Below are 15,997 nucleotides of genomic sequence, written 5' to 3' on the forward strand. Positions count from 1 at the left end.
TACCAATGGCAGTATAAAATGCAAAATTAAATTTACAAACTTTTCAAACCATAGATATATGGCCATCAAGTTCAGTAAAAATGGGGTATCTTGCAAAGATGTTAAACTTTTTAATTTGTTCAAGTTTTCATTCCCTATCATCCCTTGGGTAGCCTTAGTAAAATGGCATGGTCTTAGCTGACCAAAATCTAGGCCAATTGAAGTACATGTGCATGTAAACGGCTATAGTCATGTGCTAATTGTGACAGTTGTAGTAAATTATTAAAGTGACAATTGGATATAGATCAAAACAATGACTACCATTTTTTAAATAAATATGCATTATTTGTGTTTTCTAACAGGACATAAGTCATACATGAAGCTTATAACAAGTGATCCATACTCAAATTCATGGATTTATTATATAAAAGTACAGTACTTAATGGATTATGGATTGTACTATATAAATGTAAGTTGTCAATATACAAGATTTTTTTTCATACTAGCTTGTCTTCATTTAACCAAAAGCATGTATTTCTGTGCCTGCTTTTATTACCCTCTCCACCCCCATATTTTAGGTAAATGCATCATTTTCTTCAGCTGACTTGGTTGGTTATAACATGGTTTAGTCTATAACATGGTCGGGTTCTATGGACCCCAACTACCGTGTTATAGTGGGGTCACACTGTATTATTATTATTATTGTTATACTCCAGCAAGACAACAAGTAAAATTGCAACATTTTTTGAATATATGCAAAATAAAACATAAATGCAAGAGTTGAAAAAAATAATAGACAAAAAACATTTGTTTTTGAAACTAAGATTTTCTTTGGTCATCTTTTAAGACCTTTTCAACTGAAGGAACAGACAGCTATTGCTGTATGCATTGAGTACAAAATAAGAATGGACTATATTTCCTGATACTTCAAATCATTTGTAAACAATCTATTCAACGCTGAAGATTTGAAAAAGGGATTAGGAAAAGAAATAATGAAAAATGTTGAGCTGTCTTCTACCTTTTTGGTTTGATATCATGGGGTGATATATACTGCATCCCGGACTGAAATGGGAACCTAACTGGCAAGTTCTGATTGTTTTCCTTTGTTTTCATGGGTATCTCAGGGTCTGTCAGTTCCTCGTCTATTGGCACAAACTTCTTTACTTCTGTGTCTTCAAAAGGATTTCCTGGACTGTTGAATGTGTTTACCTTACGTGCAGGTACAGGTACATAGAAATCATTGTAGAAGCTCTGCAAATGAAATTGGATATTTATGAACTTAGGCTCAACTGCGTCCCTATTTAAAGTTTGATAATACTTGATTAACATTAGTGGTAATTTAAAGTAATTTGTGACATATGCTAATGCACTTGCAAAATGAATTAAAAAGCTGACAATTGCAACATAAACCAGGTTGTATTATTTTTGACAGACTCAAAATGGATTTAACTCATTCGACCCCTTAGCTTTTTGTCATTTTCGCCTGAAATGTGCGTAGGAAAGACATTGGGGGGCTATTTCTGAATACATTGTAATACATCAGCTTTCAACAGATTTTCCATGAGACTAATGCCTAGTTGTATTAGAAACATCATTTTCCATTGGTTATTTTGCTTGCGCATGAGCAGAAGGGTAAAAGTTGGAGTTCTTTTTTTACTTGTCTGTGTGCAGTTAAGACTGGTTTGCCTTAGATCTGAGGCCAAAAGGTATAAAATCCAGACACAAAATCGCATTCCGACCTCGAGTGAATTTTGGGTGAAAAAAAAAAACGGGTCCAAAAATGGAGGTTTTTCCCTCTGTATTTTGTAGTGCAACTAGAACTTCCAGATTATTTGGTATCATTTTAGAGCTATATCTGTCTGCTTTTTTTAAATACTGCCCACGTTGGTGTATTTTGAATGACCCTGGTGCTGCAGAGCTTGGAAACAGGGTACAGCCTCATTACGCTTACAGATGGGATCAAAGCCAAATCGGTTAAAAGAAGATTAGGGTACTGAACACAGCACATTATATGGCAGTACTCTATGCTTAACCGTTTACCTCATAACATCTCTCATTGTGTAGGCTGTCCATATATATGTCTCAAAGAGTGCTATAAATAGAACATGTGTTACCTAAATGACTATGCAAATAGGTCTACCTTTAGAATAGATAGCAGTGTAGTTATGTGTTTTGGATTTCTTAACGTAACTTTAACAAATTTTCAGTCATATCACTACAATGTCTGCATTGTGGCAGTTTATTGTGATGTCTAGCACTAGGACATCATGCCACAAACATGCAGAATCATGTTCCACCCAGCCACATTATCCTGACACAAGGCTGACCGGTCCTAACACTAACCTCTTAATGTTGAGTGCCTAGTGAGGCAGCTGCTAGTACTGTTTTATAAGTCCTTGATATTAATTGGCTGGGGTTTCAACCTGCAACCTCCCACATCCGAGGCGGATGTTCTAACCACTTAGGCCACTGAATCGGTAGTGTAGATATGTTAAGTTCAACATAATTTTTTGTGTGTACATATTTGGTATCTATGGAGAGGTTCAAGAGTAAATCCTGCTCTATATGATTGTATATTATTTTTCATAGAAGATTTGTTGACACATTTTAAAACTTTGAGAGATAACATTCAACATCAAGTCAGAGAAACTGAGTGACAAACTATTTCACTACCTCTAAATCTTCTGGTTCACTGTCAATGCATGTATCGCTAAATCATCAGAATTGGATAAACTGTATAAAAATTAGTGTTGTTTCCATTGATAGTAGAGCCTATTATGTGACTTATTTCAAGCCATCATTCTGATCATCCAAACACATGAAAGCAGTGAAGGAGACCTCCATTTGCTTTACAGCCATCAATCTAATAATCCAAACACATGAAAGTGTTAAGGAGGCCTCCATTTGCCTTTATAGCCATCGTTCTAATCATCCAAAGCGCTGAAGGAGGCATCCATTACCTTTGAAGCTTTTTGTTACTATACCTTAAATACCAAACGGGTCATGTGACACCATTTACTTCAGTGACAGAAGTTTGTAATAGTATTTTCCCCAATGGTGGCTCTATGAAAACCAGCTCAAAATGGCTGATGTTTACTAAAGCCATAAAAATACTTTTCCATGTGGATGCTGCACAGACATCAAAACACGCTTGTATGTGAATTGGATGGAGGCACCCAACAGCACTTGCATGAGAATTCATTAACTGTGACCATTGACCTTAAAAATGACAGAACAGTTGGACAACATCATAGCACAATACAGTATGACCCTGCAATAGCATGCTCTACTATAACATGAATTTGGATATAACATGATCATGGAATGGCTCCTGAAATTTCAAATACCTGCTTCTATGTGAAATGGATGGGGCCACCCAATAGCACTTCCATGAGAATGTGGTAGAGGTGTCCAAAAGTATTTATATGAGGTAATGGGTTAATAGTCCTCTATATATTCAACTTAAGTTTGCAAAAATCAACATACTTCTTCCTTATTCAAGTGCAAGCCATTCACAGAGTTTGGTCCAGGTATGTGGCAGTAATTTGTAAACCTTTAGATGCTTACCACTAATCTGATGACCCCAAAAATGAAGATTTTTTTCTTACTAAAAGTACAAGCCATCTACAAAGTTTGGTAACTGTAGATGAGGAAGAGTGTAAATTATTGTATGGAATCTATTTTCTTCTTTCAAAGTGAACTCGGCCTTTGACTTTCATAACCTGAAATTGATTTGGTTCTCCTTTACCCAACAGAAAATCATCCAGAAATTGTGGTAACTATGGTGATCATTCAAGTCATTGAGCAGAAAGAATATTTCTTTCAGTCACATTAACTGTGACCTTTTGACCTCAAAATAGATTGGACATCATAACAAAATACATTCCACCTTATCACAGGTATGTAAACATTACCATTGAAGAACTGCTGGCTTGACCTTTATTCCTGTAAAAAGAAGAAAAGTTGACATTTAGGTGCACATTTTGCACAGGAAATGGATTTAGTCACCTAGACATGAAGACATGAATGTGCATAAATTGGAAAGCTGTCGTTTTGAAGAAAATCAGTCTAAAATCTTAACCAAAATTGTGTCAGACTGCAAAAAAAAAAAAATCATAAAACAAATTAAGATGAAAACAGTCCTGACAACAAAGACTAAAATCAATACACTTATTTGCATTCCGTATATACAATAATTTGCTGCATTTGTTAAATTTACAAATTTTAATTTTTGCACAACTATTTTCTTTACTATGTAGCTTTTGCAAAAATTCAAAACTTGGTAAGTTGATTCTTAATGAAAGTATACACGTAAAATTTTTTAAGATCTTAACATGGGGCAAATTTTGACAAATTATCTCAAATCAACAAATCAACTTATGAAAAAGCACAATAGTATCACTACAGTGAAAAAAATATAAATATGCTGGGAGATAAAAGGATATTTTACTGTGTATTTACATTGGTAAAAACAAAACAATACAAAAAATTTAACAAAAGTTGTTGAGGAAAGAGTTGTAGAGAATAGTAAAGATAAGTAACTAAGTGCAAACTACATGTCATTTGATTCATAACAACCGACAGTATGCTCCAACTACAAAAGTTAAAGGTGTTCTTGATCAAGGAAAATTTCAAGTAAAACAATCTTGACAATAGATTTTAATGTATCCTATCCAACTCAATAGACCATCTATCTGCAATCTATTAATCTTGTGGGAACACTTACAGTACTAGATATTTTCATGTATCCCCTCTGATCTACCATGTACAATGATCTCGTGGGAACACTCAAGATAATTTCATGTATCCCCTCTGATCTACAATGTACTGTAATCTCGTGGGAGCACAGAGTACTATATATTTTCATGTATCCCCTCTGATCTACAATGTACTGTAATCTCATGGGAGCACTGACAGTATGAGATATTTTCATGTATCCCCTCTGATTTAATATTACTGTGAGCTTGTGGGAACACTGACAGTACTAGATATTTTCATGTATCCCCTCTGATTTAATATGTACTGTGAGCTTGTGGGAACACTGACAGTACTAGATATTTTCATGTATCCCCTCTGATTTAATATGTACTGTGAGCTTGTGGGAACACTGACAGTGTGAGATATTTTCATGTATCCCCTCTGACTTAATATGTACTGTGCGCTTGTGAGAACACTGACAGTATGAGATATTTTCATGTATCCCCTCTGATTTAATATGTACTGTGCGCTTGTGAGAACACTGACTGTATGAGATATTTTCATGTATCCCCTCTGATTTAATATGTACTATGCGCTTGTGGGAACACTGACAGTATGAGATATTTTCATGTATCCCCTCTGATTTAATATGTACTGTGTGCTTGTGAGAACACTGACAGTGAGATATTTTCATGTATCCCCTCTGATTTAATATGTACTGTGCGCTTGTGAGAACACTGACAGTATGAGATATTTTCATGTATCCCCTCTGATTTAATATGTACTATGTGCTTGTGGGAACACTGACAGTATGAGATATTTTCATGTATCCCCTCTGATTTAATATGTACTATGCGCTTGTGAGAACACTGACAGTATGAGATATTTTCATGTATCCCCTCTGATTTAATATGTACTGTGCGCTTGTGAGAACAATGACAGTACTAGATATTTTCATGTATCCCCTCTGATTTAATATGTACTGTGCGCTTGTGGGAACACTGACAGTACTATACAATTTCATGCATCCCCTCTGATTTAATATGTACTATGCACTTGTGGGAACACTGACAGTACTATATAATTTCATGGATACCGTCTGATCTACCATGTACTATGATCTTGTGGGAACAGTGACAGTATGAGATATTTTTATGTATCCCCTCTGATTTAATATGTACTATGCGCTTGTGGGAACACTGACAGTACTATCTAATTTCATGGATACCATCTGATCTAATATGTACTGTAATCTTGTGGTAACACCGACAAGTGAAATAGTGAAAATCTCATACTAACACTTTACATTTGTATAAAATATGATAATAATACATTTGTAATAAGGTTGGTGAAAGACCAAATCTTCTCAATGACTTCATACAATTTTTTTATTTTGAATAATAACATATGTTTAATGCTTCAGCGTGATGCAGTCAGAATACTAAAATGATGCTTTACAACCCATGCCTGGCAATGATGCTGTTATAATCAAATGATTGGTACATCTTATTTCAAATGTTACATTTATTTCAGTTATGCAACATCTAATTTGCATTTCATGATAACTTTGTGGTTTTCTTGGATCAGCATGACTTAGATTATGAAATTCACAATATATATCACATTTCAAAGTCTCAAATGTTACTTATTTTGATCCCTTGGGTTGATCAATCCCTATAGGCTTTCATCTCAGCATTTCTTTGTCTATTTATTTATCTATATATTCAACAGGAGCAGATATATGCTGGTTTGCTGATTTTCTTAAGATGATTTTTTGGCATAAGGTGATTGTAATTATTTCATTCCAACAAATGAACAAACCCTGGTAGTGCAGAAACCCTATATTTATGGTCAAATGTCACCTAGCTCTGTGTGCGGATACCACATTTTTATGGCACAGGACAGTGATGTCTACGGATGTCCAATCTAGGCCAATCATTAATTGTATGCTAATAATAACTGGGAGATAGCATATGTAACAGTCTCGATGATCAGGGCTTTGCATCACTGAAACATTATATCAGTGAAACAAATATTCAAACTGACTATTTGCCCAAGAAAGTCTGTCGTCAGCCATGGATGTTGATGTAAACAATATGGTGGCTGTTAAGTAGCTGCAGTCTCGCAGCTGTCCCATTCTCAGTTGGCACTGATTACTGTATATATGTATGGGATGGTCCTAATTAGAATAAAAGTTTGTGAGGGCTTTGTGTGGAGGAATAGACAGCAATATGCAGTTTTCCAAATCTGAGATTTTTTTGCAGGAATATACCATGTGTTGATATGAAAGTGCTCTGACACTATCGCGTGTTGATATATAAGTGCTTTAACCTGGCCATCCCATTCAGTAATAACTTTAAAGCTACAGTAAATAAAGCTTAAACTATATAGTAGCTAAGTTTATCAATGAGTCTTTTCTTATACTGGATGATACATTGTATCATCAAGAGTGAGAACTGTACTAGCTTGAAAGGGATCAACTAGTCATTTTACGGGGGGGTGGGGATTGGGGGGGTTCGAGTGTCAACTCCAACATCTTCATTCCTTGCCTATCATTTAAAAAAAATAAAAATCACAATATTTCTATCACATTATAAAGTTCATTTTGCTCTGCTTCTCTCTCTCTCTCTCTCTCTCTCAGCAATCAAGTTGAAAAAGAAGTGGACAAAAGAGAGAGAGAGATTCACTTCTTAATTTAACCCACTCTTATGACAGCAATGTGAAATTTATGTGACTTTGGAATCTAATAATCAAGACCTTCATCCAACATCTGAACTTTTGACCCGGAAGAAATCTTTTTTTTTCCTTCCTCGTCAGTTCATTTTGTTTTGTTTTAACAGAGCTAGTTTCTGCAGTAGGCCAATAAACATAAAAAGCTTGATCTCTGTTTTAACCCCTCAAATGTTTGACAATGTAGAAGTTAAGATATGTTAAGATTGTTGCTGAGAAACTTAATTTCAAATATTTTTGGCAAGCTGCAATTATTAATTATCACTGAAAACTTCACAACTCTTGCTCAATAATTTATAATCAATGAGAAATATTTATGTAAATATTTGGTAATAATGAATTTCAGGCCTCTCAAATGTACAGCTCCACTCTAAATAATACCTGATAACCAATATCACTTTCATACATGTGTACTGGACACAATAGCTCCCAAGTGTTTTTAAACTCCATCTCTCCGTGTTCCTACTGTTGTTTATTTCTGCATCACTTGGTGGTGAAAATCAAAGAGCTAACTTGGTAGCACACTGGCATTTTTTTGGCTGTTTCATTACTATGTATAACCGAAAATTGGTACACTACTGTTGTATTGCGACAAGACCCAAACTAATGGCTGTGATAATATTGCTCTATCTGATGATACTGCATTCAAATCATTCAGTTGTAGACACTAGAATGTAAAAGAATTAAATATGTCTATTTGGTAGGCCACTGACAGTTGTGGAAGTGAATAATTTTTAACAGTATTTATTTTGTTTTGAAAGAAAAATTTATATTTGTTTATTTACATGATGTGATGAAATAATAGTCCACTGCAGTCAATAACAAACCTGAAGATGGATTTTGTGTCAGTTACTACATTTGTCACATGTATAATTGTATTCATCAAATTTATTCTTGCAACCAACAGTAACTGCTTATATAGATGTTTACATAAAAATCTGTTTTTAGACATCTGCCTTTCAACAATTTTCAAATGAGATAACTAGTTCTCTACATTATGATAATTATTATTTTACCTTTATAATTAAAACAACTTGATAATATTGAGTTCTTTGAACAATGAATGCTGTATTTAGTTGGATAAAAGATTCTGCTAACAATATTATTTTAAACAGTCTTTTAAACCTTTCAAACACTAGCATTACTTTTTGGTTGCTATGGCAACCAAAGTAAATTTGTAAATATTTATCATTTTCAGTATGATTAGTATTTGTTCCTTATCAATGAACTATATAAGTGAATGGAATTATGTTTTATGTGGGGAAAATTTGTATATAATAAATACATAAATATTGCACCATCTAAGTAGTGTACCATACTGAAATGTAGAGATGTGTTTGAAAGTAAAGTTTAAATTATCTAGCCGAGGCCTAAAAGTTATGAACTGAGGATATGTAATACGTAGAAACAAATTTACTGTCCATGTACACATTCAGAATCAATATATTTGATTTTTTGGGTAAAAATTACTTTTCCACCCATTTTCTGTATTTTTGTAGTTGTTATATGGATTTGGCCCAAAAAGTCTGTTTTGTTCTAAAACAATTCAGCATACACAGAGAAGGCAGTTAGAAACAAATCAGCACTAGCTTCATGGTCATGCCAAAACAACACAGTATTACCAGGGTTAAATGCCAAAATTATTTAGAACCAAGAAAAACTAATTTTTTGTGTGAATTTTTACAGGACTTACCACATGCGAAATCGTGAGAGATCCTTTGAAAGATAATCTGGCACAAGTTTCTCTTTTCTTGTGCTTTCTACAGGAGGCATTGAACAGATGACTGTGTCCGCAAGGAATGCTGATACTGGAGTATTGACCTTCAGCAAGAGAAATTGGATATTTAAGAAATGAAGCTTAACAATATTTCTGTTTATATTCTGACAGTTCTATTACAACAGTAGTGATATTTGAATGTAACTTGTACAATTTTGCACTTGCAAAATAAATTTATACGCTGAAAACTAATATATCACCAGATTATATTATTCAACCGTTTCAAAATAGATTTGAAAATACAAATATTACCATTGGCTTGGTCTTGTCTGTACCAAGAATCTTGACTCGAATGTACCTGTAAAAAGAGAAGTTGAAATTTGAGTAGAAAATTTGAAGAAATTTTTGGTTACCCTATCCATGAAGCATATGCATATGTTTTGAAAGAAAATCAATTGAAATTCTTTCAAAAAGTGTGTTGTAAAAATCTTCTAAATAATTCTGCTGCATCTGTTTCATTCACTAACTTTAATTTCCTTAAATATGTAGCTTTTTGGCAACAGTTCTAAGTATGTAAATTTGATTCATTAAAGTTTACACATTATTTTATTAAGATCTCGACATGAGCCAAATTTAGATAAATGATAAAATATTATAAATCAACAGTGAAACATTATGGGACCCCCTTCCCACTTCAATCTGGCATAACTAGAATTGAGTACCAAAATTTTTCATGCAGCAATCATTAACATATATGTACATCTGGACAAAATTTCATGGAAATCAGACATCAGGTCATCTGGGAAGATTTTTAAAATTTGACTGACTGGTATGGCATGACCCAAGTATGTATACATATATATATATTTTTTCACTACAAAAAATGTGGTTTGCTTGTTAAATATGGGGATTTTATTTTGGCTCATTATATTATAGTGACTAAAGATCTAGAGAGGTTAAAATATTTATGGTGATAAATTTGTTTGGGATTCATTTTTCCGATGTCATCCTGACACTGCTAAATTGCAAATAATTTCAGCATTAAAATTTCTCGCTTTGTTTATTTTTTTTCTTTTTCAGAAACCAGTTGAGTCAAAAGGATGCTGATTTTCCTATATTTATAAAAGTGCTCTGAAATTCTAATGTTTAATATTAAAAGTGGTATTATTAGGTAAGGAATAGATGTATAAGTATATTGTACTTACCTCCCAATGAAGAACACCCCTACACCAAAGACTGCCAAACCAATAAAGGTCATGACAAGAATGAAGTAAAGCTGTGTAATGCACTCGTATCCATTACCACGATTTTTGCATGTCTGGAACGAGTAGCAGGGGTTTTTGCCACAAGCGTTCACCTCTATATCACAATACTGGCCCTTGTATCCCGCATCACAGTTACAATAGTAGTACTTCTCAAATCCCTGGTTGCGTCGTAAGTCATTACAGCTGTACCAATTGGGATGCAAACCTGAAATATTTTGAGATGAAATATTTTACTTCTCATTTACTATGAATCAAACATTTTAACTTTTCTTTTCTTTTTTCGTCTAAATTTTGTAAGAAAACTTAATAGTCAGTCCTGTTTTTGTTACGTGAGAATCAACATTTTGTCATTTTAAAAATACTATGTACTGAAATGCCAAATTCACTTAAAGCAAAACAAAACCTTTAATTAGCATGAGATAAGGGGCCCCGAGTGGTCTAAAGTGTTCACCATTACTGATCACTGCCATCTCACCTCTGTCTGCATGGGTTCTAGTCTTTGGTTCGGCCTATGTGGGTATGTGAGAAAGCTTGCCAGTAGCTTCTCGTGGGTCAGTGGTTCTTTCCGGGGTTCTCCCAGGTTCTTCCTCCACCATTAATACTGGCCGCCATGTATAGCCTATCTTGTGCTGAAAAAGGCATTAAACCCCTCAACAACAACAAGAACAGCATGAGATGGCCATTATTAAGATAATGTACACATAGTTTCTCAACAAGTATAACAGTTACTCTGTTGCCCACATGCATTTCTACAGCCCAACTACAAACATTTTATAATGTTGCACATGTATAAATTATCACTGCAAGTTAAGTGAACTAATTGTGTGACTGTAACTAATACCATCATTTTATTCTCTCTGATAAAAATTGTGTACATGCTCTATGCCCCTTGGGGCTGCATGAAAAAATTTAACTAAATGAGTTGTACCCTATGAAAATAAAGCATTATTTATCACTGTTATACACACAGATACCTTATTTGTAAAATTTATCATAATTTACTTACTGGCACAAGTTCCATGGTAACATGGGTTTTCCATGATGACAATATTAAGGGTAAGAATAGAAGAGATAGCGCCTGCAATGTCCGTCACATGTAGGTATGCTTCATCGACACCGATAAATACTGCTGATTGGTTGTACACCACATCAACAAGGATCCATTTCATCCAGCTGGATGGATGGTTGACTTCTGTAGCATAACACTATAAATAAATCAATCAAAAAAGTTTTCAGTAAATAAGGCTGCAAGAAGATACTCCAACTCTATATATTTTAGGTATGTTAAGTATACTCTTGAAAAAAAAGTTACTGTTTGATGTGTCATTATCTCAAGACAAATAAATATAGTGAAATTGGTCTACATTTTTTAGCACAGTGAAGACAGATGAACAGACACGATGAATTTCTGCTGAAAATAAAGTCTAAATTACAGTACAATTTTGCAGTGTGGATTTTGGCACCCACATAATTCTGATTAGCAGAAATTACTAAGAAAATGCATTTTGAGGAAATTCAAGATTCACAAAGGTAAGTATATTTTTTACATTGTTATTACCAGCTAAAGACAACATATATTTATGCATTGTCACTTGCATGCTTTGCTGGAGGGGTTCCAGATATTTACACTATGCCTACTATTAATCTGAATTCTAGGTCACAAAAGTAAAATGGGGACAACTGCATAGCAGATGCAGTATGACAGACAATTTCACCAGTGAGAATAAGACTTCCTCATTGTTTTGGTGACGGACTCTAAGGTTATTTGTTTTTTTTACCAAAACCCACCATCTTCAGCTACATTTTGTTTTTAATTTTGTGTTCTGACTGACTTGTAAAATGGAATGTCTCGGAGGGAGACAAGATAGTCTTTGGCCTTAATATGCTTTGTATGCTATTTTATTAGACCCGTGAGAGAAAAACACATGATCTGAACCATTCGATTTACAAATAGTCATGAACATTTCATCTAAATAACCACTTCAATGATCAGCGTGGTATTTTCAGTGCTGTGTGTCTCATGTTTGTTGTAGACATTGTTTATATCACATACAATTCTTTGCTGGGTTGAAAGTTTCTTTTTTGATTACCAAGTCTCCGCTTTGACATCTTACTTTCAAATGGACCAAACAGCTTGTTTAGAACTGCTGTGGTGGCCTAAGTGGCTAGAGCATCTACCTTGGATATGGGAGGTTTAGGTTCAAACCCTGGCTGAGTCATACCAAAGACTTATAAAAATAATATACTAGCAGCTGCCTTGCTAGGTGCTCAGCATTAAGAGGTTAGTGTTAGGACTGGTCAGCCTGGTGCCCGGATAATGTGACTGGGTGGGACATCATGCTACATGTCTGTGGCATGATCCTCCAGTGTTAGACATCACTATAAACTGCCAAACTGCAGACATCGTTGTGATATGACTGAAAAATTGTTAAAGCTATTTTAGAAATCCAAATCACACACACACACACAACCTGTTTATGTAATCTACAGACAAATCTAATAAATCAAACGTTCCAGCATCTACTACATGAGTGTACATGGTTTGTTTACAATTAAAAGTAGTTCCTAAGACATGATACCATTTTTAGAGACATGTCATGCAGTATGAAGAAGTGCAGTATGGAATAACTTATACAGTAAAGATACACTATCCAGAACCTCACTGTTTCTGGGTACAACAGATATCACTAAGTCATCACCACCCTTGTCACTTCCAGTTGCAAGCAAATCAGTTACTTCATGGCGATCACTAATATCACATACAATATCTTCAATTGCTGATACTGTGGATGTGATAATATCATTACTGGAGTTAATATAATCAGAGAAATCAACATTTTTGAAAACAAACCAAAGCAGGCATAGTGTATCACACTTAGTAGCAAAGATAATAGCCTATCAACATTGTTATTACATGTACTTGCACTGACATCTCTCACTAAATCCTGCCTTAGCAAATCAGTTTGCAACACAGCCCATGGAAACATAATGTTTTGGACTATATAGCAATAATTATAAATTTGGCCTTTGGACTATATTGCACTAATTAGAAATTTGGCCTTTGGACTATACTGCACTAACTAGAAATTTGGCTTTTGGACTATAATGCACTAATTATAAATTTGGCCTTTGGACTATTATATAGCACTAATTATAAATTTGGCCTTTGGACTATAATGCACTAATTAGAAATTTGGCCTTTGGACTATACTGCACTAACTAGAAATTTGGCCTTTGGACTATAATGCACTAATTATAAATTTGGCCTTTGGACTATTATATAGCACTAATTATAAATTTGGCCTTTGGACTATAATGCACTAACTAGAAATTTGGCCTTTAGACTATAATGCACTAATTATAAATTTGGCCTTTGGACTATTATATAGCACTAATTATAAATTTGGCCTTTGGACTATAATGCACTAATTAGAAATTTGGCCTTTGGACTATACTGCACTAACTAGAAATTTGGCCTTTGGACTATAATGCACTAATTATAAATTTGGCCTTTGGACTATTATATAGCACTAATTATAAATTTGGCCTTTGGACTATAATGCACTAACTAGAAATTTGGCCTTTGGACTATAATGCACTAATTATAAATTTGGCCTTTGGACTATTATATAGAACTAATTATAAATTTGGCCTTTGGACTATATTGCACTAATTAGAAATTTGGCCTTTGGACTATACTGCACTAACTAGAAATTTGGCCTTTGGACTATAATGCACTAATTATAAATTTGGCCTTTGGACTATTATATAGCACTAATTATAAATTTGGCCTTTGGACTATAATGCACTAACTAGAAATTTGGCCTTTGGACTATAATGCACTAATTATAAATTTGGCCTTTGGACTATTATATAGAACTAATTATAAATTTGGCCTTTGGACTATATTGCACTAATTAGAAATTTGGCCTTTGGACTATACTGCACTAACTAGAAATTTGGCCTTTGGACTATAATGCACTAATTATAAATTTGGCCTTTGGACTATTATATAGCACTAATTATAAATTTGGCCTTTGGACTATAATGCACTAATTAGAAATTTGGCAGCAAAATTAAACTTGAATGTTCGAACAGAGAAAATGTTTTATTCAAAAAAGTAATAAACACTGTGTTCTGTAGAAAAATCTGTCAAAGGCAATCTAAGAGTGAAAACTGTTAATATTAATATAATTGTGGGCATGATATTGCTCAACTATCTCACATAACCTAACAGCATGCTTGTATTGTAAGAATGTAACCCCAGATGAACCATCTCACAACCTCTACAACATGTAAATTTAACCTATCTTACCATAGTCTGGTCAAAATTCTATCCTTAGATAAAGACATAAAGACATAATATGCACAGACATAATTGAAATAAATGTTTTAAAAAGGTTTTATTTAAATCTGAGGAGAAGTATAGTTACCTAAAGAAGTACCTGGTGTAAATCACCTCATGAATACATGCAGGTAAAACACCAATGCACACATACACACTCAAACGCACATAGATAAATACAAATTCTGTTAATTAAAGTCCAAGCCAGTTACCTTGCCCTGTGGTGAACACTGATCCTTGTAGTGGTTGGGGATTTCTTCTCGTTGGTTAAGAATTGTGATGGTACCATTATTGGTGTCAGGAATAGTTGAGTTGATTGTTAAAATGTTGGACTCACTTTCCACATCATACGCTCCAAAGTACACAGTTTGCGTTATATTCTCATCTGTTTCATTCTTCTTCTGATTGAAGTAGATCTGTTTGTAGATTAACAATAAATATTTGATTACACGTAGATGAAGCTGTTGTGCAAAGTGACATTAAACATGAGAGAGAGAGAGAGAGAGAGGGAGAGAGGGAGAGAGGAGAAGATGTAGAAGAAATACTTTGCCACTGAAATCCTGCATTGAAATTTTTAAAAATCCAGATAAAGGAGTCATGTCAAGATTCATGAATCAAGGCATAGTTAGAAAAGCACCACGTTTGAAGAGAACTTTACCCCATGAGACATTCCACAATGTAAATCATCTAAAACACCATTTCAGCTTCAGAGATTCAAAAATATGGTCTGTGGAATTATATTTTTTAAGGAGCAAGTTTAAGTGGAGGGACATAAAATTTGTCTATTAAAATTACCAAGGACTCAAATTTGTTCAGTAAATCGGAGGATAAAACTGACAAACATATGTAACATAATGTATTACATCCTGTTACGATTTTGTCAACATCACTGGGACACAGCAGTAACTGTATGTTTACATTTTAAATTCTTGTGACTGTTCAAGCATAAAAGAAAACAGATTAATAATGCTGTATTGCTTAGAATGTTCATGCTAAAGTATATCAAAATGATTATTTAAAATCTAGTCCATGTTATTGGAATAAATGCTTAATTTTATTCTTAAATTATCAATTCATTGAAACAATAATTTCTTGTATTAAGTGAAAACACAAAAATTGAGAGTTTCAATGTACTGTTTGAATAGATTTAATCTGCAGTCACAAGCAAGCGATGTTTTTCCTTAATTCTCAAATGGAACATAGTGTTTGGAACAGTAAGTGACCCTTTTTCTTTCACTCTGTACTAAATAGACATTCTACTTC

The 15,997-nt window shown here is 34.0% G+C and overlaps 1 protein-coding gene across 1 annotated transcript in view; it reads right to left on the minus strand.

The window, feature by feature from the left end:
* LOC149782244 (uncharacterized) overlaps positions 1-15,997 on the minus strand; it is a 577,549-nt gene that overhangs the window by 19,108 nt on the left and 542,444 nt on the right. Inside the window, exons 185-191 of the mRNA XM_089935097.1 lie at positions 14,947-15,150; positions 11,396-11,594; positions 10,330-10,594; positions 9,437-9,482; positions 9,101-9,228; positions 3,894-3,924; positions 998-1,230 (exon numbers count right to left, since the gene is read on the minus strand). Coding sequence (XP_089791223.1) covers positions 998-1,230; positions 3,894-3,924; positions 9,101-9,228; positions 9,437-9,482; positions 10,330-10,594; positions 11,396-11,594; positions 14,947-15,150 — 1,106 coding nt within the window. The remainder of the gene's footprint in view (positions 1-997; positions 1,231-3,893; positions 3,925-9,100; positions 9,229-9,436; positions 9,483-10,329; positions 10,595-11,395; positions 11,595-14,946; positions 15,151-15,997) is intronic.

The sequence above is a fragment of the Sinohyriopsis cumingii genome, chromosome 15, assembly GCF_028554795.1.
Source record: "Sinohyriopsis cumingii isolate HCF-2022 chromosome 15, ASM2855479v2, whole genome shotgun sequence".
NCBI lineage: Eukaryota > Metazoa > Mollusca > Bivalvia > Unionida > Unionidae > Sinohyriopsis > Sinohyriopsis cumingii.